This window comes from Gigantopelta aegis, chromosome 14, assembly GCF_016097555.1.
Source record: "Gigantopelta aegis isolate Gae_Host chromosome 14, Gae_host_genome, whole genome shotgun sequence".
NCBI lineage: Eukaryota > Metazoa > Mollusca > Gastropoda > Neomphalida > Peltospiridae > Gigantopelta > Gigantopelta aegis.
In genome coordinates this window covers 54,962,058-54,990,045 of record NC_054712.1, presented here as the reverse complement: position 1 = coordinate 54,990,045, position 27,988 = coordinate 54,962,058, and the positions used below count along the sequence as shown (strand labels likewise).

At 35.9% G+C, this 27,988-nt stretch overlaps 1 protein-coding gene across 1 annotated transcript; it reads right to left on the bottom strand.

The window, feature by feature from the left end:
* Window positions 1-344: 344 nt before the first annotated feature.
* LOC121389546 (sodium-coupled monocarboxylate transporter 1-like) lies at window positions 345-27,882 on the bottom strand. Its single transcript, XM_041521214.1, has 14 exons — window positions 26,467-27,882; window positions 14,161-14,226; window positions 11,990-12,041; window positions 11,105-11,172; window positions 10,443-10,597; window positions 8,852-8,992; window positions 7,839-7,968; window positions 7,223-7,311; window positions 6,795-6,922; window positions 4,793-4,950; window positions 3,598-3,815; window positions 2,460-2,560; window positions 1,242-1,357; window positions 345-590 (listed from the first exon to the last, which is right to left on the bottom strand). Exons 1-14 carry the CDS (start codon window positions 26,806-26,808, stop codon window positions 552-554), a joined length of 1,803 nt encoding a protein of 600 aa, XP_041377148.1. The 5' UTR covers window positions 26,809-27,882; the 3' UTR covers window positions 345-551.
* Window positions 27,883-27,988: the final 106 nt, after the last annotated feature.

Genomic DNA, 27,988 nt, shown 5'->3' with positions numbered 1-27,988 from the left:
CTCTGTCGCTAATCACGATGGTCTGGCCCACGGCACTAACTAGTGCCAATAGTTGGAGTGTGTGTGTGTGTGTGGGGGGGGGGGGGGGGTAGTAGTAGGTGGTTATTACAAGTTCCACTTAACAATGCCAGAAATGACCACTGACCACCACTCCAAAGTGGTCATACAAAGCTCATTGCAATAGAGAAATGGCAAATGTGTGGCACGGATGGCCACAAGAGACGAGCACCTCGAGAGACAAGGACTGGGAAGATAGAAGCTGCCAGATCAGAAAGAAATGAGATGGAATTCAAAGGAGACTAACTCCACTCTACAGAGGCTAGGCCTACTAAAAATAAGTCATAGACACAAACATATTTATTTACTTTCTGAACATGCAAGTATTATGGTGTGTAACGAATCCAATGAACACGTGACATGCATATTCTAGATGATCGACCAATCACAATTATGATAAAACTGTCATGGCGTATGTCTCTGTGAAGCACCAAAATGAAGCCACAACGTTTTATTCAATATTTCAGCAGTACTAAAATTATGCAGTATGTCACTCATCGATGGGGGGAGGACAGTTCCGGTAGGATATGAGTCTGAAATAAATACAAAAATGATGTAGAAATAGATAGTATTAAACCAACGTCGTTCTGTAGGGTGCTAGTGCAAAGGAGGCCATCTTTAATGGAGGAGGAATAAAGTGCGTCATTGTAATAACCAGGAATAGCAACAGCCACCGAAAACAAAGAAAAACTTCCCCTTTAGTTTAAAATAGATGGGGGTTTTCCTGATAGAAGAATTCTGTATTAATGTGCGCTTATTTGTTTTACTGACCCACCCCGTTATTTTAAGCAAGATACATATATATACATATATAATATTGTTATGGCACCGCTATATGTTCATCAGGTCAAGTGGGTAATAAAGCCCTGTACATTCAAAGACGAATGGTTATCAGTTCATATATAACCAATTTTTATATCGAATACCCCCCCCCCCCCCCAAAGAAAAACCAACAAAAATCCCAACAAAAACAAACAAAGTAACAAACATCCGCAAAAATAACAAAATAAAACAAAAACAGGCAGACAAAAAAAAAACCCAAAACAAACAAACAACCCAGGATCCCTCTTTACTTATTAAAAGTTTTGCACCTGATATCATGTGGATTTTACTCAAAGTGGCAAAAATGTCAAGTACCAATATACCTAGTTACAAGTATGTTGGTTATTGTCTTGTGACATTACCTCTGCATCGCTGGTAAACGTGTAATTATTTCGCTTGTTCTTCGGGCACCATCTGCTTATTTTACCCCATACTGAAATCACCAAGTCAGGGTTCACTACACGGCCTCGCTGCCCACCTAAAAGAAAACAAACAACCCATTTTTTCCGGATAGATAGAGTTAAAAATCTAAGAGTAATGAAATAACATTAATAAAAAGAGTAATGGAAATTATATTATAAAACAAAGGAATTATTTGTTTTAATCCCTAATCCAGTAGTTCATAATATATCTATATGACGTCATGATTCCTACTGAATACGATAAGCACGAATTTTGTGAGATAATCGATAGATGGATGTACAGTGACATCACCAACAGATACCGATTTCAAGCATGCTGATTATATTTATATATTATTTATTTTAATATGTTGGTAAACGACAAGAAACAAAAAGAAAAAGTTAACATTATTATTAAACTTATTACCAAGATCCTATATTACACTTATCTATCATTATCAATAGCAGCAGCAACAGCAGCAGCAACAGCAGCAGGGATAAAACATGCACATACATACAGCAATGTTTTTGCCCCATCTTACTTCTAAAGTAACAGGCAATTTTTTTTTTAATGTCCTAGAATGCACACAGGATCATCTACAATTCAAACATGGTCCTGTGGTTAAAGCTTTGGACCCATTTAGTAGACTGCTGCCTACCATTGCAAGTATGGGTCAATTCTTGTTTTCATGCTTACCTTATTCTCTCAACTTTAATGTCAGGGGCCGTGGAAAGGGTTTGGGGCGAAGACCATATCCCTACCTTTCCCTGTTATTGTTCTCAGAATGCTGAAAATGGCATTTTTGAACATCTGAAATTTAAATTTTTTTCGAAGAACTTCCTCTAGCAGGTTTAGGCCCTTTGCATTGTTGGGCACTTAAATTCCCATCCCCCAGACCATAGGCTGACTCTTTCATTCCCATATTTTGTAAATCGCAATGACAGTTAAATTTCAAATTGACTCCATGGACTCTGAATATTGTCTTCGACGGGTACCAGTCACTATATTGTTATTATTGAGACTTCAGAACACAGAACTGGTCTTTGTTCAAAAGACCGAACACTCGCCGCCATTGGCTAAATTGTTTTTTGCACCTCACGTTAAATAAATATGTTAAGATAGGATAACTTGTTTGCGAGCAGTCGCGTCCACTTGAACACAGAACCGAACAAACTTACCAGTGAGAAAACTGACAACAAGTCCGACGATGACGCATATGACGACGGCGACGGCGCTGTACCACATGTACGACAACCGGTACAGCTCCAACGACGTGTATCTGGTGAAAAGAATAAGGGTCATTTTGACACTAAACTTTACAACATTGGGAAGATTTTTTAATAAGAAACACAGCTAACTTGAATAGTAACATAACTGTCTTCAACTTTTCAGTGGTCATTAAGAGCTGTTGACCACATGAGGGGAGGTGCGAACCACCCCCGTCGAATTTTGACGTGCCCATAAAATCTATAGCATAGGCGACGGAAGTGGTGGGAATCAGAGGTAATTAATGCCACATTACTATCCCTCTCCCACGCAAAACTCTGATGATTATGCATTGACCCCTCGAGTTGGAAAGCTAATTAATATATAACTCATTATTAAATCGACCCCCTCCATTTGCTGGCACTTTTCGACGTCTATGTAGAGCTAGGTGATCTTTCAAACTCTGAAGTCCTCCTCTAAAAAGAAATCTTGCATCTGCCCCTGTCCCGCTTGTAATCAGTTCTGGAACAACCCTAAGTAAACGTGTTTTTCAATATCTGCTATATCTATCGTAGGAGCATTCATCACAGATCTTACAGTGCCACTTGAAGCATGCGATCCGTAGTGATGACATTTTGAGATCAACATACGAGACTGGTGGTGGAAGAAAATACGTATACGATGTTTGTGACACAAGAAAACACAGATAACAAGTTTGTTATGGAAGCCAATACAGATATGAAGGTTATACTCGATGAAAGTACAAAAATGAAGTTTGGAAGAGAAACAAATCAAACTCTAACGCATGTGAAAAGTTTATTAAGGAAGAAAATATATACATGAAATATGTTATGATTCATAATAATATACTGATTTGTGTCTAAACGGAAACCTAGCACGTTGAGTTTCACTGACTGTGCTCCCCGCAGTTGACACCCCACCACCACCACCACCACCACCCCACTCCACTCCACCCGCTAGTTACGACAGTGCATTTATATTTAGTTTCTAAAGTACATGACAAGGATGCCAAAGTAAATAAAGCAATGATACTAAACTAAACAGAGCAGTGATTCCAGGCTTAAACATAGTTTTTCAATTTCTTCCTACCCGGATCCTTTTGGAATCGAGGTCATGTTTGCCGAAGCCAAGGTCGTGAAAGCAGTAGTAGTCCAGGACGTGACGACGTCGTAGGTGGCGTTTGTTGTGTTCATCAAGCACCCGTCTGTATTAAGACTCAGGATTGGTAATGGCGGACGGTTGACGATGGCGCCAATGGCCACCCAGAAACTAAAGCCAAGAGCAGACGTAAGGCCTGCAACAGCTCCCTGGAAATGTGATGACGTCATATTGAAGTCTAATATATACACGCATTACGTTATAGCACGGTATGGTATATACAAATTACATCATATATATATATATATATATATATATATATATATATATATATATATATATATATATATATATATATGTGTGTGTGTGTGTGTGTGTGTGTGTGTATGTATGTATATACACACACACACACACACACACACACACACACACATATATATATATATATATATATATATATATATATATATATATATATATATATATATATATATCACTGTTATGATCTTACGTCATGTGTTGTAGATACAAACATTAATTAAAAAGTAAAGATTGTTTTGACGGGTGCCACCAGTGGGGCAAGACATGCTCGCCTTTCGCGAACACCTGATATCATCACTCTTTTGTCAGTGATTCATGAGTGCATATCATCACAGCTGCATATATTCCAATGAGCTCTGTCATATGCCAGTTTTGAATTTTTATTAAACTAGTCTGAGAGTTGCAGTCCTCTTTGTGGTTGTCAAAAGGATGTATTGTCCAGTAAAGGATCTCATCGGGAGTGGCTGTCCTCCTATAGACGCGACACTAGATGGAGATTCAAGGAATCAACCACTATTTTGCCAAATGCCCAATTCGACCGCATTGTGCAAAGATACGGCCCTGATCATGTACATGTATTACGGTTTTGTGTTTCAGGGCCCCGTTCCACGAAACGATCTTAGCCCTAAGATTACCTTAAGCGCATAGCTACCGTATGTACTTAAGTTGATATTAGGGCTAAGATCGCTTCGTGGAACGGGGCCCTAATTGTTTAATGACATCACAAGAGCACACTGATTTATTCATCATCGGCTACTGGAACATTACGTCAAAGTCATGATTACATATAATACAAATTACGATATAGTATGGCATAATAATGAATAAATACTTTAAAATATAGACCTTAGTAATGTGGACTTACCCAAGAGTTAGAAAACGGGAAGAAAATGGCTAAAAGGAAGAGTCCAAGAAGAGGCCCCCCTGTCATGCCGAAGGAGCTGAGTGTTATCTGAAGAATGGTCCGTCCCAGAATACTCGAGAGAAAAGCCAGGCCTATCGTCAAGACGCCGAAGAATAGAGCTGAAACAACCAGACATAATCATTTATTGTCCATACTTGTTGCTGAATTGGTTTTAATATCAGAAGCGGGTGCAGGGGGAGGTTTTCGGGTTTCAAGCACATTTTCTTTTTATTCAATATATTTTCCAGGGGAGCATGAGTAGCCACAGTCTACACACACACACACACACACACACACACACACACACACACACACACACACACCTGCTAATACCCCTGCACACGCACCTGAATATGTAGGTCGTTACAGTAAATTACAATTATAAAAGATTACACGGGGCAAAAGAAATTTCAGAAATGTTTCAAGGATATTTCAATAATGTCTATCAAAGATACTTTAACATAATTCTTGTATACTTCAATGTCTATCAAAGATACGTTAACATAATTCTTGTATACTTCAATGTCTATCAAGGATACGTTAACATAATTCTTGTATACTTCAATGTCTATCAAAGATATTTTAACATAATTATTGTATACTTCAATGTCTATCAAAGATACGTTAACATAATTCTTGTATACTTCAATGTCTATCAAGGATACTTTAACATAATTATTGTATACTTCAATGTCTATCAAAGATACGTTAACATATTCTTGTATACTTCAATGTCTATTTTCTTGTATACTTCAATGTCTATCAAAGATACTTAACATAATTCTTGTATACTTCAATGTCTATCAAAGATACGTCAACATAATTCTTGTATACTTCAATGTCTATCTTCTTGTATACTTCAATGTCTATCAAAGATACTTTAACATAATTCTTGTATACTTCAATGTCTATCTTCTTGTATACTTCAATGTCAATCAAAGATACGTTAACATATTCTTGTATACTTCAATGTCTATCTTGTTGTATACTTCAATGTCTACCAAAGATACTTTAACATAATTCTTGTATACTTCAATATCTATCTTCTTGTATACTTCAATGTCTATCAAAGATACTTTAACATAATTCTTGTATACTTCAATGTCTATCACAGATACGTTAACATAATTCTTGTATACTTCAATGTCTATCTTCTTGTATACTTCAATGTCTATCAAAGATACTTTAACATAATTCTTGTATACTTCAATGTCTATCAAAGATACGTTAACATAATTCTTGTATAGTTCAATGTCTATCAAGGATACTTTAATATAATTCTTGTATACTTCAATGTCTATCAAAGATACGTTAACATAATTCTTGTATACTTCAATGTCTATCAAGAATACTTTAACATAATTCTTGTATACTTCAATGTCTATCAAAGATACGTTAACATAATTCTTGTATATTCTACCAAGCTCGGTTTATCACTTAGATACGATTACCATCATTTCTCACTGTTCAAAACACTGTTTACAAAGCTGGTTACATTAAGGTTCTACACATTGCAGCCCCTTTCTTTGGTTAAATCTTTGTTGTTATTTAGTGTTAAAGATCTGTTAAATGGTCTTATATTATTTATAAACTGTATTACAGGCTTTCGTACATAATTGTGTATGACTAAAACAATAGAACATACATATGAATACCATTTGATTGATACTGGTAATGGAAAGTTCTGGCCTGGTGCTTATAAAACTTTTAGAGTCTAGACTCGAGACTCTAATAGAGTCTGAGATGTGAACGTCATGGCAACGCCATACAAATTGTATGCATGTGACGACATTAGAGATTGAGTCTGGACTCTAAAAGTTTAATAAGCACGGGCCCTGGACTAAGCTATTTTAAAGAAGGTTTTGTCTAACTTTAAATATGAGGGCTCGCATAAATGGAGGCGTCAAGCTCCCCCAGCTCGGTCCTGGCAGCTCTATACAGCTAAAGAAAAACGAAAACTAACCTAGCACCTTGGACGTAATGGTTGAATAGCGTTCTGTCATAGAAGTTCCCCGCGCCATTTTGAAGATCGGTTTTATTATATCCTCCAGGTGCACCAGCGCCAAGGCGTTCGTACCAGACGACACCGTGCTTTTGGCGGGAAAAACAACAAGCAGGATTAAAACTAGAAATATTATTAATAAGTTCATGCATTTGTTTTATTGTAATATAAATAGAAATGCTCGCTGTTGATTAACTCAAATAATTATTTTTAAAAACAAAACAAAACTTACACAATTTATAATTATGCAAAAATTGTATCAGCATCTTTTTTATTATTTATAATAAAAAGTTAGGCCTATTGATTCCGTGCCATAATATTGATGATAAAAAATATTGCAGTCATTTGAGATGGATTAAAAATATATTTAAAAAGACGCCAGTCCTTACCTTAAAGCGGCGGAAAACACACATGCCACAAAAAGTCCAGGCAACCCAGGGGCCATGCCTAAAGTATCCATCACCAACAACGGAACCAGCTGGAACAAGTCAAGACATGATAGTTCTGAGAGTAAATATACAATACGTCTTTACAGAGAAGGGACTGTTCTGCGTTTTAAATATTATCGGGAGGTCATTAAATAAACCTCCCCATCTTTTTCTTCCCTTTATGTTATTAAGATGCAATGAAATTACTCGACTTTGCAGTATGTTATTCTAAAGAGCTTGTATTTATAAAATTGTTTTCTTTTTAATACCATAGACTGAAAGACATACATGCATTATGCAACAATTTTGAAAGTACATGTACATCCTAACTGCCATGAATTAAAACATCATGCATTTATGGTATAAGTACTCACTTGCGCAACCAAAAGGGGCATGGGGGCCCTTCATAACCCTCACATCATACCTCTCCCCCCAACCTTTTATATTTGTCTGTCGCCCCATAACACGTCATAGACATTATGGGTGCTTCCCCCCTGTTGGTGGTCCCCAAATATCAAATCCTGGCTACGTCAATGTCAATTATTCCAGTAGTATAGTGTAATAAAGGTAGCTGTACCTGGTCAAGACGAGTTATCCTTCCACTCCGCAAGGGGTCGCAGTCTTTGTAGTTGGCATATGCAACCAATCCTAGAGCTGTCAGCAATGTAGTGGTCATAATATTGGTTGGAAGATTGAAGTAGATGGTCCTGAAATAAAAACAAAGTTCCTTCGTATCGCTGTAGGTACATCATCCAAAACCATCTTGAAATAAGGACATAAACTATAGAATGTAATGTACCGTGTACAGGTTGAAATTGGCTGATTTTCCAACGGGAAATTCGGTCAAACAAGCTACAAATTCTGCCGGACAGAATCAAAACCCACCGGACAAAACATGATCAGAAAGTCAAAACGCAAAATAATTGCCGGGTTGACGGGACGACAGGCGAAAATATTTCCCGGTCCGTTGTGACGTTGATCGGAAAAACCAGCCGGCACGGCAGTATTTCGACCACTGGTTTATATCACATGCCATTCAAAGAAGGAAGGAAATGTTTTATTTAACGATGCACTCAACACATTTTATTTACGATTATTATGTCGTCGGAGCCATTCAAATAAGGCAACATGTTAGTGTGATGGAGACACATGACCTAATTATAGAGTATCATTCTTGTTTTTTGTCGTCATTAAAAAAAGCCTACTTTTCATATTTGGACAGGAAGGAATTGTTTTATTTAACGACGCACTCAACACATTTTATTTAAGGTTATATGGCGTCGGAATATTTGGACAGAGACAGATTAATAAAGTTATACTACTTTGTTATGGCGCATACGTTGGATGGAGAAATAATCGAATAATTGGGACCCACCGATGGGGATCGATTATAATAGACAGGTTGCGCATTAGAGGAACAGCACTTTATCACTGGATCACGTCTCGCCTCTTAACGTAATATAGGCGCAGCCTAAAAAGGCATACTCGTTTTATTTCACTTATTACTGATGTATTTTACACTATGGGACATGATCCGACTGTTACTAAACGGTGGCTAGATGTTATATCGTATTTAAGTATCCCACTTACCCTTGTGCGTGTTTGAGATCTCGTACACACAGGTACCGCTGGACGAGTGCCTGATTCACGGCGTAGACACTGAGTGTGGTTACGGCTCCCCCAAACACCAGTGTCCAGAACGTGTGTCGCACGAGAGGATCTGGGTCGAAACTGCAGAACATCATACGAACACAACATTAAAAAACAAACAAACATGAAAACAAAACACTCCCCACAAAACACAAAACAAAACGAAAGAAAAACAAAAACATATCGGGTAATTAATAAAAATGAAAAAAAAAAAAAAAAAAAAACGTTGAATAGCAGAATAAATATACAACACAGAAGCTTGAAATTTTGCACAACACCAGTTTATTATATCGTAAAGTTATGTTAATTTCAGCTTACGTTTAGAATGATGCATGAAACAACTAGTAATATCAAAAAATCCTATACCATTGAGAAGCTAATCAAAATCTATACTTCTTTGTACACTGAAAACGATGGTCGTTTTTAGCCATAGATCGTAGTCTCTTTTTTTTCTGTGGTAAAATGCACATCCTTACTTTTTCTACAGTGATCTTTTCCCCGACATTTTAAGAATTCCTTTTTTTAAGTCTCTCTCTCTCTCTCTCTCTCTCTCTCTCTCTCTCTCTCTCTCTCTCTCTCTCTCTCTCTCTCTCTCTCTCTCTCTCTCTCCAACAAAGTCGACAGCGATCGTGCTGAATGTTCATGGTACAAGAACATGAAAAGGAAATCTCGAAATATTCAGTCTATCATCGTGTTTGGTACGTACAGCAGACTAAATTACATACAGCATTGTTTTCACATTAAGTTTTGTATCATGCATCATTTTAAAACTGAGATATGCATCGAAGTGAAACTTTTACCAATCAATAGATAATCTACTAAACTCGTTTCGTGAAATATGCTGTGTTGCACACTTTTTCTCTCTATTCAAATTTAAACACTGGGACATTCTGACTAAGAAATAAATCATTTAGAGCCATCGGTGCTAAGAATGAATAGTGGACGGTTGACATGCTCTCATAATTTTAAAAGAAATTAAAAAAAAAGTATTTAAAGAATATTCTAGAATGTACGCAATAGCGTCTGCGATTGCAACATTTTCCATAAGATCATAATATATACAAGACTAGAACTAAAAGTCTGATTTCATAATGAGTTTTGTCAAGGAGTTATGACAGTGACTTAACTCTCTCTGAAGATTATTTAATCTGGCGACCGGCCTCGGTGGCGCAGTGGTTAAGACATCGAACTACAGGCTGGTAGGTACATGGTTCGCAGCCCGGTACCGGCTCCAACCCAGAGCGAGTTCTTAAAGGTTTAATGGGTAGGTGTATGGCCACTACACTCTCTTCTCTCTCTCACTAACCAACTAACAACTAACCCACTCTCTTTGAACAGACAGCCCAGATAGCTGAAGTGTGTGCACAGGACAGCGTGCTTGAACCGTAATTGGATATAAGCATTAAAATAAGTTGAAATTAAATTAATATGACGGCTATCCAACCCTACTTCTCTTGTCTCCTTCTGTATTGAAATGGTTGTACATGTATTTGTTTTATTTATCTTTAAAGCTTCGTTGTTACTGTCGTACTTAAATATGTCCAGTCGCCCCCCGTCCGCCGCCTTGTCCCACACGCTCTTCACGCCTCCCGCCTGAAGAGTTCCCTTAATGATCAGGGCAAGCAACCCGGCAATAACAACCAGAATTTGAAATACGTCTGTCCATATCACAGCTTTCAAACCTCCCTGAAATACACAAAACAGTGACCATTGTGAAACACAACACACGACCAATACTGTGCGTTGGCCACTATGTAAAAACAGCAAATGCTGAACATTATGAAATACAGCAAACGTAGGACATTATGAACTATAAGACACGATAACTATTGTGTGAAAAAAAATGTGTTTCCATTGCATTGCGTGCCCAATGCGACTATTGTAGAATACAAAAAACCTGATCTTTTTATGATACAGTTACGTCAGCTGGCAACGTGATTCTGGTCCAGAGTAGCTCAAAATGGATTTTACCTCGCACTAATTTTTATATACATGTATTAGAAAATAGTTGGTCAAATCCGGTTTGGGCTACTGAAAGCATTAGGGTGATAAGAAACACGTTCATTATACAAGGCATTGGTGTTCTAAGCACGAAAATCTATTAACTCTGTTTTTAAATAATATTTTGCATGTCCACATAATGGTCGTTATAGACAGGTTTAACTTCGTGTAAAACTATGCATTGCAGCTCACCACTGTTGTATACAGCGTACATATAACACCGACCGCTAGCACCGACACCCACATGGAAAGACCGCTAACTGAAAAATATGCAATAATATTATACATAATAGTATGTTGGTCAAATGAAAACTGTGCCCCAACATATGTCAAGTATATAACTGTTGTGACACTAGGTATATAGTTTTAGTAAAATTAAAAAATAATTAATTAATTAAAAAAACCCCACCAACAACCCAAACAAACAAACAACAAAAACAAAATACCAATGCTTCTATCTTTACACCGTTGCAAAGTTTACTCCTGATTATCATAAAAAAACTGGTCTAATTATTTGGCATTTCAAAATGCATGTAACAAAGATTAGAAATATATAATTGCATATATTCGTCCATCCGTCCATCTGTCCATCTAGTATGTACGTATGCGTGTGTACGTGCGGGCGTACGTACGTACATGTATACCAAAATATATATATATATATATATATATATATATATATATATATATATATATATATATATATATATATATATGGATGGATGTCTGGATAGCTCAGAACGCGTCGTGGTTAGTCTGCAAATTTGTGGGCGATTCGGTGCCATAGGTTCGAGTTCGAATTTGTGAGGCCAAAAAGGATTTATTTATCCCCTGCGCCAGTGCGTTAATATCTATGTATGTAACAGTGAACCTTGACATACATAGAGTATATAGATATTCATACATCAATACATACTAGCCAGTGCCAGGTATCTATGTAGTAACAGTCAACCTCGACATACATACAATATATAGATATTCATACATCAATACACACATACATACCAACATACATACATACATATATACATACATACATACATGTGCATAATTACACTGACAGACATTCTAACTTACCATGACTGAACGCTAATGCAGGAGCATAAAATACAACAGCCATGTAGACGACCTGTTGAAAGAAAACTGATACATTACAATACAGACAGAACTTGTTTGTCAACAATATATTTAACTAGATATTGATATATATTTGGCAAGAAGCAGCAGGTTTATATTTTGGTTCCATGTTTTTGTTTTTGCTAGGTTGTCTTTTGGCGGAATTTTTGTCAGTTTCTTTCCTTATTTTTATCTAGAAAGGAGGGAGGCGGATTTATGTTACGTAAGAAAGATTTGAATGTCATTTGTGTAATTAAGGGACTGGGTATTATAGAAATGTTCAAGCACGCCTGTCGTGGACACAACCTCTGACATCATCAAAGTTCTGTCCAAGACAAGAAAACAACAGTTCAAGCATTATTATTATTATTATTATTATATTTATTTATTTATTATTATTATTTTATTTTTTTTTTTAACATAGGCATAGTTCAGGCATTATAGCAAAACTATATAATGTCTTTTTCAATGTTTATCCTTCATTTTGGAATCGTATTATTGTTAGCTTTTTGTTGGGGATTTGGGGTTTTCAAACGTTTGACATCCAATAGCCGATTATTAAATAAATCAATGTGCTTTAGTAGTGTAAATAAACAAAACAACTTTAATTTGTTACGGATTTTGGGGTTCTACTTCTTTTTCCTTTTTACAAGTCTGAGTTTGTTTGTTTGTTGGGTTTCTTTTGTTGTTTTTCGTTTACGTTTTAAAAATAGAATTTGTTTTTATCTCATTGAGACCAAAACCATCATTCATGCTTACCTGCAAATGTAAAAGAAAGATGTCATAGTATTAATTGCTACTACTGTGTTGACTGATTCTGATCTGAGAACTGAGTAGGCGAATTGTTGCAGAAATTTTCGGTATTCGCGATATGCCAGCATTCGTAGGCATTGTTCCAACAAAAGATACCTAAGAAAATTCAACGTTTGTTATTACTAGTCTATTGGTTCACCGATATATCTATTATCGAGCCTCGTGGAACTCTCCTGTGCAGAAAGGTTGTTTATTTAATAACATGGCGCCGCCTCGTTGTCGTATCACACTATTCGGGTTACCTGTAATAATATTTTCATATCGCGATATACACTACTTATCTTGTACGTTTTCCGTTAAATGGAACCAGTGATAGGATTTTAGCGCCAAATTTACGAGACTGTTACATATCTGAAGTTGAGATAGTCAAAACGTTTTCGAATAGTCCAGACAAAAAGCGAAAGACCCATCATATATTAGAAGTTTATCATCTGTATTCATCTCATATACTAAAGACAATATATTAAAAATGTAGAACATTTACAATTATTGAAGCAACGTCGAAAATATACCAGTCAAAATAAGTTAGGGAACACTAACATTTTAACTTAAAAAGACAACATTTCAAAACTTCCAAGATTAATGTAAATATAAAATTTAAAGAAACTAATTGAAAAAACAAAACAAAACATAACTGCTCTCTAATTTTCAATATTTCATTTCACATGTGCAATGTATAATTTTTCATGTTGGGAGAGGGTCAGCACAACTTGTCTAGTCCCAGATTCGGACCCCCTGGTAGCTCTACCTGTTGTGTTATTTTATGCTACATATAGTTTTTAAGAAAGTAAGGAAGGAATGTTTTATTTAACGACGCACTCAGCACATTTAATTACTGTTATATGGCGTCGTACATATGGTTAAGAACCACACAGATAATGAGAGGAAACCCGATGTCGCCATTCAATGAGCTACTCTTTCCAATTAGCAGCAAGGAATCTTTTATATGCACCATCCCACAGACAGGATAGTACATACCCTGGCCTTTGTAACATTTGTGGAGCTCTGGCTGTAACGAGAAATAGCCTAATGTGCCCAGGCCACCTACGGGGATCGATCCTAGACCGACCGCGCATCAGGCGAGCACTTTATCATTATACTTAAAAGTTATACTGTCCTCAGTTGCTGCCATTGTTAATTAAGATGTTTTCCAGTAACAATCGTTTCTTTTTTTTCTAACAACAAAGATTACATATTAAAACATTTTCTTGTTTAGATTATCGATGTCTGTATATTCGATGTGTTTCTGATCGTCCTAATATTTGTAATAAGCACAAATTGGTTTTTACTTCCCCAAAATACGAAACTGATTAACTCACCATCTGAATGGTAAAAACAAGACACCCAAGAACTCGTATGCGGTAACAAAATCTCATCTCCAAGTACTGGAAGAAAAGACAAAAATATACATTCACAGAAAAATAGTCCACGTTTTAAAGCTAAATGGCAGGAAAAGTATGTAACATTGAACAAAGGAAATGTTTTATTTAACAACGCACTCAATACATTTTATTTACGGTTATATGGTTAAGGACCACACAGGTATTGAGAGAGGAAACCCGCTGTCGCCACTTCATGGGCTACTATTTTTTATTAACAGCAAGGGATCTTTTATATGCACCATCCCACAGGCAGGATAACACATACCATGGCCTTTGGTATACCAGTCGTTGTGCACTGGCTGGAGAGAAAAATAGCCCATTGGGCCCACCGACGGGCATAGATCCCAGGTAACATTGAACACTGAGAATTAGAATGAAACAATTTATTGTATTGTCTATTGATGGAAAAAGTATCACTTGAATGCAAACGGTACATGATTCAAAAGGTAATTGTCAAAAAATTATGTACGTATTAAAATAGAGAGAGAGAGAGAGAGAGAGAGAGAGAGAGAGAGAGAGAGAGAGAGAGAGAGAGAGAGAGAGAGAGAGAGAGAGATTGACTCACTATAAATGTTAATTTTGCCACTTTAGTTAAAGTTATGAACACAAGTGAATTGTATTAACATGACGACTTTTAGATATTGGTTTGTTTCTTAAATTGTTTCGGAACTGTTTTGAACTGTCTAGCACATCAGGTAATTTTTATTGAATCTGATTAATAAGACGATGAATTGTTTCCGAAATTTCCACAAGGGACTGGTATGAAAGTAATAAATAAGTTGTAAAGTGTTTACAATATTGCATTCGATTGTTCTCGTTCAGTACGGATTGTTAACACAACTTGAACTCGTACAATAAAATTCCATATTGTAAACAACATCCATTGTATAATAACGTTTTTTTTATATCTTGATGTCAGTCATACGTCTGTATTTACTGATATAAATAAATAAATGATCACTTAGTAGTAATTGTAGACCAAATGTCTGTCAGTATTAACACCGCAATGTCCGTATAAGGTATACAGAGTTACTGTGAGACTGAATGCCAATAACATGGTTAACTTGCTGACACTGTGGGTTAATACCGGTCTCGGTGGCGTCGTGGTTAGGTCATCGGTCTACAGGCTGGTAGGTACTGGGTTCGGATCCCAGTCGAGGCATCAGATACCGACTCCAAACCCTGAGTGAGTGCTCTGCAAGGCTCAATGGGTAGGTGTAAACCACTTGCACCGACCAGTGATCCATAACTGGTTCAACAGAGGCCATGGTTTGTGCTATCCTGCCTGTGGGAAGCGCAAATAAAAGATCCCTTGCTGCTAATCGGAAATAGTAGCCCATGTAGTAGCGACAGCGGGTTTCTTCTCAAAATCTGTGTGGTCCTTAACCATATGTCTGACGCCATATAACCGTAAATAAAATGTGTTGAGTGCGTCGTTAAATAAAACATTTCTTTCTGTTTTTTTCTTTCTGTGGGTTAATGGTTTTAGTTGCAGCTACTCTTAGCTGTTGGTGTTGGCGTGATTCCTTATTTCTTTCCATTAGTATTTTGAACTTTTTATGACTTCTAATAGTCTATATATATTAGCAGGAGGTGTAGATGCAGGTCACGCCTCGGTGGACGCGTATCTTTCTCTTCTTTTTTTGCACTTTTTTTTTGCAAGATTTTTTCCAGCCCACAACTTTCAATTATTATTATTTTGTATGTGGAAGTGTTCAGCTACTTTATATACAACATGCATGTATAATCAAACGATAAAACCTTAGGATCCAGGTGATAAATAAGAGTGTCTCTTTACACTTTTGATTACTTATGTCAGTCGCTTATCCATTCTTAACTTGTTTAACACCCAATAGCCGTTTCGTGCTCGGGTGACGTCGATAAACATTCATTCCTTTCTTTCTTTTTTTTCTTTCTTTTTTTCTTTAAAAAAAAAGAAAGAAAAGATTTATTGCCCCCAGAACATAGGTAGTGAACAGGTTGAGGAGCCGTGGTCACTGCCTTACAAAGTACATATTTAAACAATAGTATCTAAACAAAATATGCTATTTAAATATGTTAATGCTTTCTATGATATTTATAAGACGGAAAGGGCGAGCGAGAGAGAGAGAGAGAGAGAGAGAGAGAGAGAGAGAGAGAGAGAGAGAGAGAGAGAGAGAGAGAGAGAGAGAGAGAAAGGGTGCAACAGCAGTAGATAAGTGTAAAGAAGTTGTGGGGATATTGAGGGAGTATGAGAGAATGACATTTTAATTAGTAGGCCTACTCTATTTCCAAGTGAACTTTCAAAGCATTATTTTTGTAATTAAAACATTCTTTCAAAGAGTGTTTTATAGGGTGTACATTGCTTATGAAATGCTTCATAGTTGCAATTTTTTTAATAAATATATTTTTCTATTTCAAAATTATTTTGTAGAATATTTTTCGCGGCATTGACATGTAAATTTCTTTTTTGTATTTTCATACTGTAAATATAATACTTTATGTTGATAGTCAGCCAATTAACACAATTACCTGTTTCGTTGTTGATCATGCCTAACATAACTATGTCTCTGCTTAGAGTAATATTAATTCCAGTTTTATTTCTTATCCATTCTTCTATTGCTTCCCACAGAGAATGTACTAAACTACATTCAAATAATAGGTGTTGTATGGTTTCAGGTAATTTGTTGTAAAAACTGCAGGCATTGGAATAAATTTAATTAATCATATTTAGAAATTTGTAAGTTGTAAGAATTCTGTGTATGATTTTATTCTGAAACCAAGATAACGTTGTGCTTTTGACAGATCTAAAGGGTAGAATGTAATATTTTTCCCAATCATATATATCATAGATATATCCTTCTTTAGAATATTTTATTTGTGATTTTTCAATGGTGGTTTGAGCGTTCAGTAAATCATATATATCTTTGCAACCTTTCTGATCTTTGAACAAAACCTTTAAGTTATATGGAAGAACAGGATTTTGTAATCATTTAAATTATCTAGGTTGTAAATGAATGATTTTATAGCATTGACCAATGAAGCATATTCCAGAAAATTGGTAATTATGTCGTGTCTATGAACTGTTCATATGTTAGAAAGTCTCCTTGCTCATTCAACAAATCGTTAATAAAGATAATACGTTTTGAGATATATCGTTTTAGTATAAATGGCTTTTTATCTATACATATTTTACTGTTAAACCAGATATTGATCTGGAGAATATCATCTTCGTTTACTGGAATTTGTTTTTCTTGTATCCGTAACCAACTAACCAATGTGTCTCTCCAAAATCTATTTTTTATTGAACTTTTTTTACAGTATAGAAAATGGGTTATTTAAAAATATTCGTCGGATCTACGAACTTTTCAAGGCGGTCATAAAATTATTTATGTTTATCATTTTGATGCCACCATTTTTATAGTTTTACGTTATTAAGTTTCTTTTAAGTTGTTCACGGCCGCTATTCCAAATAAATTGGAAAAATAATGCATTTATATGTTTTAGCAAACGTTCGCTTGGATTTGGTAATGTTTTCAGTAGGTATGTTAGTTTAGGAACTATTAACGTTTTCAGGACTGTAATTCTTCCTAAAACAGCTTCATTAATTTTTGTATTTCGATAATAATTTAAATCAATAATTTCTTCTAGGTTAATGGAGAAGTTAATACCGAGAAGGTTAAACTGTGTACTGCCCCATTCTAGTTTCCATCGAGAGTGATGGTAAACTTCATTTGAAAATGTCTTGCTACCTATCCAAATAGCTTTCGATTTGGTGTAGTTCATTTTTAGGCCAGATATTTGTGTATAATAATCTAGGACAGATAGAACACCCTGCAGGGACTCAGGAGAGCCGTCTAAAATAAAACTTGTGTCGTCTGCATATTGCGATATTAAATATTTTTCACCATCTATAGTGATACCTTTTATATTATTGGAGTTTTTTACTATGATAGCGAGGATTTCAGCACATAAAATAAATATATAAGGAGACAAAAGATCGCCTTGTCTACAGCCCCTTTCTAGTTTAAATGGCTCTGAAAGAAATCCATTCTGAATTACTCTCGATACCGAGTTACTATATAGTGTTTTAATCCAGGCTTTCACTGATGTTTTGAAGTTAAAAATGTCTAAGGCTTTATTGATAAATGACCAAGATATTGAATCAAAAGCTTTTTCGAAATCGATTAATGATAGTAAACCAGGGAGATCTTGTTCGTCGGTATAATGCATAATATCGTAAATTAATCTAATGTTTTCACCAATGTACCTTCCTTTAATAAAGCCTGTTTGGTCTGAGTCTATTATTTTATCAAGAACCTTTTTTATTCGATTTGCAATACAACCTTAAGCCAGTTTATATGTACAGTTTAGGAGAGTTATTGGTCGCCAGTTTTTTTTAGAAATTCTTTAGGTTTGTTTGGTTTCGGGATACATGTTATGATTCCTAACTTTTGGACATTAGACATTTCTTTCTTAGCATAACTGTAATTGATAGATTGAACAATAAAATGACCAAAATCTATCCAGAAAAATTTGAAAAATTCGGCAGTAAACCCATCCGAACCAGGACTCTTATTATTTTTCATATTTTTAAGACACGTTAATACTTCCGAGTGTATTATTTTCCCCTCTAATGTTTCTGAATCTTCGTTTGTCAGGACGTTAAAATTATAATTTGCAAGTGTTTCCATAATATCATGGGCGGATCCAAGAAATATTTTTAGGGGGGGGACCAAAAAAGAAGGGCACATTGACTCGTCAAAAGGGCACCTTACTACAAGTTTTGATATTTAAAATTAATATGAATTCCTACAGTTCTACGTCATAATATACTAGCAATAATGAAGTAAATTGGCGTCACTCGCGTTAGAACCTCAATGGGGCCCCATTGAGACTCAATAACACAGACACATATCTGCAAGCTTGCGCATGTACACGAAAATCTTGATTTCATTTATCTACAATATAATTATTGTTTACTTAAAAAAAAAAAAATTCTACAAACAAAAAGGGCACTTGGACATTTTGAGGGCACTTGAACAATTTTTTGGGGGGACGCGTCCCCCTGGTCCCCCCCCCCCCCCCCCCCCCCCCTTGGATCCGCCCATGAATATCATTATCATTTTGTCCAGGTGGAGTTGAGTAGAGGTTTTGGTAAAAAGCTTTAGTTTCTTTTAGGATTTCTTCCTGATCTTTGTTTCATTTTCTAGTTTTATTTTTGAAATTAGTTTACTAAAGTAGTTTCTGGATTCTAAATTACAAAAATATTTTGTTGGTTTTTCGGCCCTCTTCGATCCATTTTGTTCTTGACCTTATATAATGTCCTTTAAGTTTTTGTTTTCTTAGTTCTTATAATTCAAACGTTTTAGATTCAATATGTTCTAAATCAATCATCTTTTCATCTTCTAATAATTTAATTTCATCACATAATTTTTTTTAAACTGAAAATGATATAGTTTTGCCTCTTATTTCCATCAATAACGTTTCCAAGAAAAGTTGACTATCTATGGAAAACTGAATTTCATCTTTTGGTATAGAATCTAAGATTTTATAATTATATATAAGGACGGCATACTGCCGTATTATTTTTGATATGGTTCCTTCACCACCTTACAATATTCTTTATCTATAAGTAATGAATTATTAAACTTCCAAAGTCCTGGACCCTTGTTTATTTGAATTTACTTTATATTTAAAACTACTGCTGAATGGTCAGAACGATAACTATTTTCCACTATAACCTTTTCTACCATTGATATCAAATTATTGGACATTAGAAAGAAATCGAGTCTAGCTTGTTTTAAAGGAGTCATTTCTTTCCAAGTATACCTTCTAAGATTAGGATAAAGTTCTCTGAAAGGATCTATTAAATCTAACGTTTCCATTTTATCAATAATTACTTTTTTACATTTAGGATGGCTGACGTGTAAATAATGTTTTTGTATCCAGATCCTGGTTTAACACTAACTTGAAATCTCCACAAATTATATATTTGGTCATTTTGGAAGTCTTCAATACATTCAAAAATATGTTTTTAAAATTGTGGATAATCTATATTAGGGGCATATATAGTAATGAAAGTTAGTCTTTCTCCTTCTATTGTTATATCTGTAACAATATAGTTTCTCGAGTTGTCCATTTTAACTTTATGTAAAACATATTCAAAATTATTATTGAGCATAATTGCCACACCTCGAGAATTTCCAGTGTAAGAATTAAATAAACATTTATATCCCCACTGTGTTTGTATATAGGGTTCTAACTGTGACGTAAAGTGTGTGTCTTGTAAACAATATATGCTATATTTCTTGCATTTTAAATAGTTCAGAACATCGGCTCTTTTTTCCTTATCTCCGAGTCCCTGGCAGTTAAATGTCATTCCTTTCTTGTTACTGCTGTCCTGCGCTACGTCAGAACCTCCACCCAACCATCTCGTGAGAAACGATAATAAATTATCTACTGCTGAAAATCGGTTGGAATTTGATCATCGATTATTGATAAAAATCGGCTTCCACCAACAGTCCAACAGCTTATACAATCGTTTAGATTTGAATTGTTAGGACTGAATAGATTGTAGGAATCATTGGTTAACGTTTTCCACAACAATCGATTATGAATTATGAATTGCATAATCGATCGTCAGATCACTAGAACTCCCCCGATCAACTTTCGATTATAATAAATCATTGAAACATCAGCAGCCTTTGTGAGTAGATATGGATAACAGCCATTTTTATAATATCTAATTCTACGTAATTTATAGTTTATGGCCTGTGTGTTATTAATTCCATCCGACAGTCCTGGCAGTATATTTATTAGTAGTACTTAAATAACACGGTCAAGAACCGTTTTGTTTTTCCCGTTAGGAACAATTACGACAGCACTCGTTCATACAAATACAAGTGTCGTCAGTTGATAATTATTTGAACATAAATATAAAATTTATCAGCTCAGGAGGTGCAGCAATAGGTCAGTCCGACAAAAATAGAGTTTTGGGACGGAACTACTTTTACACTAGTTGTGATAAGCAAAGAAATATTATTTTGTTCAAAGTAACATATTCTTTTATTTCCAGTTGATGTTTTTTATATTTAAAAACTGTATTGAAGACAATTTGTGTTTAAAAATAAGCATAAATTGTCATTAATTTAAGAACTATTTTGACTTGGTTTATAGATGTTGTAAGTGACTAGGCAGTGCACATGTGTGGACCTTGTACTCTGGGAAGCAATAAAATTAAACGGTTCGGTTTATGACTGCAAGATAAATAAAACAACAGGTTACTGCCTTAATATATCGGCTTTATCCTGCTCGACAGAACTTCGCGGCATTCGCCATTCCACACACACTTATATATGGAGAGGGAGACACACACACATACACATACAGAGAGAGAGAGAGAGAGAGAGAGAGAGAGAGAGAGAGAGAGAGAGAGAGAGAGAGAGAGAGAGAGAGAGAGAGAGAGAGAGAGAGAGAGAGGGGGGGGGGGGGGGAGAGAGAGAGTAATTGACGTTTGTAATATTAGGGTCCTGAAAATTATGTGCCCATTAGAAATATTTTATTTTAGCAACTATTTGTGGGAGAGCGGGTTAAAGGGAAGATGAGTGTGAGGCTATATGAAGGTTTGGTTAATCTTTTTATTAATAATACTTCAAGTGCCTCCTTTCTTTTCCTCTTATTTATTTCCTCATTTAGATACCCTTTATACGAGCTGGTCCATGTGCTCTTCCCCCACCAAACTATTTCTTTGATCTGCCCCTGCTTTATAATTTACTCAGTTAAAAGATTGAGACACAGTTTGAAATATTGTAACTAGATTTGACAAAAATATATTATGTTGTTTTATTTGTCTTTCGCTATCCGTAATTATGAGAAATTTAGTAAAGTATTACCGTGTATCGCGATATAACACAGAGGGCCAACGCACGGATGTTCACGCACACACACACAGACATTTAAATAATATTTAAGCCTGTATGAGGGAATCCCAAAGAAGTGAAATATCTCAAATTGAAAATTAACAGTATGGTTCGTTTCTACAACAACAACACAACTAAATCTTTAACAATATTTTTGCAATAAAAGTAGCGCAAAAAACTAACAGTGGTGTGGGGTTTTTTGTTTTTGTTTTTGTTACCTACGTATCAACCAATGAATGATTTGACACGTGCCGACATCCACTGAATGTTTACGCACGTCTGATGCAGACACCTCCTCCAAGTTGGCCACACACCACAATTAATTTCGCTATATGTTTCTATATAGCCTTAGTGGCTATAACATGTTTATTAATATCAGCAGGCCTGTAGATTTTTGTATGTACCCTGGAAAAGACAACCCCTGTTGTCCAGCGCTTTCTCCCAGGATATTGATTTAAACAAACACACCCTCTAAACCTGGCCGGAGTACACCCATTTTACACAAAAAGCACTACTTTTGCATGGGCCGGAATTACCACAAACAAGTCTTCAATGTCAACAAGTTACACATGTTTACAAACTATATACTCTACACGGTCACTTCAGTCATATAGTTGCCACTTCATAGCTGTCTGCCGTGGAACAGTCACAGTCAAACAGCAGACTACTTGCGCGGACAAATGGGAAGATAACGACAATCTGAGGCCAGTTATCCAGGAAATGTGTCCAAGACAGGAACCGAACTATTACAGTAATAATGGCTACAACAAGCAAACGTACGATATAGATTTACACGCATTCCTGTAAATATTTTTACAACCGGTCTTACGAGCTGTTTTCGTATTACCTTCTCCTGTCACCCTTCCTTTCTTATTTGTAGCATGGCAGCTATCGGAATAAAGGGCTACTTCTTTTTAAATTCCTAAAATAACAATGTGTTTGTTTTCCCTTTGCTTAAAATAGAAATCACAGGTTTGGTTTTGCTCCCAAAAGGTGGAATATAAAACGGTGATTTGGAGATCAGACGTATCGGGTGTGTATTTGTGGTCTCGATTTAGTAGGCTAAGTATATCGTCTTTGACAGCTTTCCACAACAATCAACTGATATTAGAATGGATTTAGAGACTTGTGGCAGCCTGTTTACATCACAATGTCAGTATGTGATGTGGTGAAATATAATACGTGGACTAATATAGTTTCACTGTTAAACGATATATATTGATGCCTTCCTGTCACTGATTATTTGTCGGTTGCATTGCACCAATTCAAGAACTTCCGTTCACAGTGGGTTTAAAAACTGCTCTCTGACTGATTGTAATACGCGACATTATTTTATTTGTGAAAATACTGTTATCTATTTACAGTAAATTAGTATACTTTTATTTAATATCTACACTCGAAATTAAAACCAGTAAAGGATAAGCTCTACCAGAACACAAAACTGTGGTTTTCTGCAAAATGAGAGTTGTTATTAAAAACATTCTACTTATTTCATAAAAATCATGCGACACACCGGTTGATGTATTTTTCTGCATATAGATTAAATGAAATGTGCCACTAGTTTGATATGTGTACTATCTGGGATAGGGCCTCCACGAGTCCAAACTATTGAATCGAGTACTCGAGTGGCAAATCCGGACTCGAGTTCCCGACACCCGATGATAATGAAGGAAGGAAAATATATTTTATTTAACGATGCACTCAACACATTTTATTTACGGTTATATGGCGTCAGACATATGGTTAAGGACCACACAGATATTGAAGGAGGAAACCCGCTGTCGCCACTTCATGGGCTACTATTTTCGATTGGCTGCAAGGGATCTTTTATATGCACCATCCCATAGACAGGATAGCACATACCACGGTCTTTGATGTACCAGTCGTGGTGCACTGACTGGAAATAGTCCAATGAGCCCACGACGGGGATCGATCACAAACTGACCGCGCATCAAGCGAGCGCTTTACCACTGGGCTACGTCTCCCCACTCCCACCCCAGATGATAATGAGACTAAGGAATAACATAGTAAAATAGCATTATGCATCTTAATTCCAGTGCTAAACATGGATGCTAAATCATACCATTGTATTTCATTCCACACATTCGACTTTTGTTTTCCCTCCATGTCTCATAGCCTATAATGCAACCGGCAGCAAGGATATGGCAAAGTGACGTAAACAAAAATAATTAAATGAAAGTGCTCTTCCTTGCACGGGTATTCGAGACCTGTTAAAGCGACATTCCTGAGTTTGCTGCATTGTAAGATGTTTCCGACTAATAAAATATTTCTACGATTAAACTTACATGTTAAATATATTTTCTTGTTTAGAATATCAGTGTCTGTATATTAAATGTGTTTCTAGTCGTTTTAATATTTGTAAGAAGCCCAAACTGGATTATGTCTTCAAAGAATTTCGTACGTACGAAAAAATTATATTTTTGGAAATAAAATGAAATTTAACCTAGTACAAATATTAGAACGATCAGAAACACGTTTAATATACAACCACTTATATTTTATGCTAAAAATATATTCGATATGTAATTACAATCGTAAAAAAGTCTTTGCTAGTCGATAACATCTTAAAAAGTGCAGGAAACTCAGGAATGTCTCTTTAAGGGACTCGAGTCTTGCTAGACTCGGCTCGTACCCGAGTACTCGTGGAGATCCTACTCTGGATGCGTTGATCCAGTGCTTATATTAGGCACCCCCCCCCCCCCAAAAAAAAAAAAATAATAAAAAATAACCAAACAACAACAAAAAAAACACAAAAAAACAACAAAAAAAAATAATAATAATAATAAGTACCAGAATTGATGCGACGATGTGGTTTTTTCAACAACAAAAAAAATTGAACTTTTTTTTTTTTTAAAAAGCATTGATTGCACAAAAAAATGTGGGTATATTTGATATCGAAATAAGGGGTGAGGGGGGTGAGGAGGGCATCTGAGTAATTAATAGTATAAAACTCCTTAACCGGTTAAGAAGAGAATTTTCTTTAAGTTTCTATACTTTTTTCCGGATTGTTTCCTTGCCCCCCGCTAGCTACCGCCCTGCCTTGTGAATGATGTCCTAAATTTAATGCGCGAACGAACAATGGATTACACAAAACTAGGCTTCCGTGAGTGATGCGCGAACAAAACTATCGTTCTCGCAATTTTCAGACGTCTGTAAAACTGTCTTAATATGGACATAACTGTATGGTACATTCAGACCAATATTCATGGCCGTCGGAAAAATGCCTCCCAAGGATGAGTGGTATGAGAGGGTTATAAATATAAATAATAAATAATACTGAAACTAAAATACTAGAAACTACTTTCTGAAAGGCAGAGTACGCTGGATTGTTAAGCTTTTGGATCACAAGTGATCTTAAAGCTTTATTATCAATTTAAGCATGTGCCATATTTACTTAGTTTTACATATATTTGTGACGAATAACTACAAGTAAGGAAAGAAATGTTTTATTTAACGACGCACTCAACACATTTTATTTGCGGTTATATGGCGTCAGACATATGGTTAAGGACCACACATATAGAGAGAGAGGAAACCCGCTGTCGCTACACTTTTCGATTAGCAGCAAGGGATCTTTAATATGCACCATCTTACAGACAGGATATTACATACCACGGTCTTTGTTACACCAGTTGTGGAGCACTGACTGGAATGAGAAATAGCCCAATGGGGCCACCGACTGGAATCGATCCCAAACCGACCGCGCTACAAGCGAGCGCTTTACCACTGGTCTACGTCCCGCCCACGAATAACTACAAATGAATCGATCCCACGTATAATCTTCTATAAAATTAATGAAGAATGTTACAATTATAATGTGCTGACACAAGAAAAGAAAGTAAACAAGACAACAACAACGACAAGAAGAAGAAGAAGAAGAAGAAGAAGAAGAAGAAAAAAAAATGACGTTATGGATCCATTAAAACAGCTGCTGGTGAGTTCTTTGCCGTCAAAGAATTATCTGTAGACATTGAGTGAAAAAAATATATATGATATTAGATAACTGTGACGTCAGGAATTTAACCTGACGGCCAGTCTTTATAGATTTTCCAATAAAAATAAAATGCAATTTCTACTATTAAATGAAATTTGTTGGTTGTTATTTTTGGTCATATAGTTAAAGGTATAATCTTTACATTTCGAAACAAAACTAATTAAAAAATTTGGCGGGAAACCGCCATTATGCAATACTGATACCTTCACTTTTAGCAGAATTTTGGGGACATTTTAAACTTTTTATTTTTATTTTTGACCATTTTAATATTGATATGGGGGGAATTTGGAAGGACCATATTTATGCATTGTTTATTGATGGACGTACCTCGTACACACTCCTCAGTTTGAGGCGGTGGAACAGCGGTATGAAAACGTGCGCCGTTATGGGCACAGAAATGAAGTATGAGAAACTGTTCACCCAGAATGCTCCGCCAAACGCGTAGATCTCCACCGGAACACCCAGCACAGAAATGGCCGATAGGAAGCTGGCCAGCACCGAAAATCCAACCGGAAGTAGACGCATGTGTCTTCCCGCCAACAGGTACTCGTCTGTCGTCTGCTGGCCACCCCCGCGAAACCCATGGTATATCCCGATCAGTACGGAGACCGCTAATACAAGAGCAAGAACCAGGTAGTCCGGCCACCCGAATCGATCGGACATTTCCATTTTCAACGATGACGGTGACTTGCTATGATTGTGCTTTAACGTCGAGTGTCATGAAATTGCAAAGTTTTCTAGATATAATGAAGTATATTCCGTTGAAATCACCTCATTAAAATTAACATATCAACGTTTCGTAGGAAATATACTGACATCTTTAGAACAATGTCAATGAAACCAATTTGAATATTGTCTACGACACTTTATGTTTGTTTGATTTGCGGAAGAGCAGCGATAATAAACACGAGATCATAAGAAAGCAATGAAAAGTCATGAAAATGAGCTACACTTTGAACAGAATCCACATAATTTAACTCGTATTGTGAACGTTTTAAAACTTTGTCATTCACTTTTTTCCTTTAGGTTTGCTTTCCGTGAATCCAGAATTCTTTTAGACCTTTTTGTGCTTTCCATGAATTCACAATTATTTATATACCACAGCTTGCCATTGTAGGTGTTTGATGACGTCTTAATCCAAAAGCAGACGATTCTTTCCTTAGCTTTTTTTTTATATCCAGTATAATAATAGGGGTGTAATTCAGGTAAACCACATCCTTTAGAACATATCCGGATTGCGCTTCACAAATCACCAACAGTCAGGTCCATTATATTCCATTTTCTTGTCATCGAAATGGAATAACGTTTTGGTATTGTTTTCACGGCTTTCTGTTTTCACAGCATTCTGTTTTCACAACATTCTGTCATTTGAGAAATACAAAACACTTGCGTGCGTTTTATCTTCTGTATTATATTATAGGATATAGGATTATATTTGTACGAATGAAACATTTAATAATGTCACATAATTTTAAATATCACCTATCGTATTTCCGGATGCAAGCTTTGACATAAAATCATCTGAGCATGAATGAACGGCTGTTCATAGCCTCCCCCGTACAAAGTTAAATCATATGTACAAAGTGCAACAATAGTTTTCCATCATGATAAAAACAAATATACAATTGTCTCGACCTGTTTGGTCTTTTAACACGACATTTCTACTCGTTTCTAAGCAATATGTGTTCGTACTCCACTGTCAGAGACAAATATCAAATATATAACCGACATTTTCAGTGTCCAGGTGTAGGTATATAATCCACCATTCACATGCTATTTCGTTTCGTTCTATTAAATTCTTATAACTCTCCCACAACGAGTAATTTGTATGTCACAGCAGTCAAAAATA

Bases quoted from the DNA above. Each gene is read 5' to 3' on its own strand.
- LOC121389546 (XM_041521214.1), bottom strand. From the start codon at position 26,808: ATGGAAATGTCCGATCGATTCGGGTGGCCGGACTACCTGGTTCTTGCT. The intron at 11,173-11,989 runs GTAAGTTAGAAT...CATATTTTTCAG, and splicing joins TGCATTAGCGTTCAGTCATG to TTAGCGGTCTTTCCATGTGG. The intron at 591-1,241 runs GTAATGTCACAA...TATTTATTTCAG, and splicing joins CGTTTACCAGCGATGCAGAG to ACTCATATCCTACCGGAACT.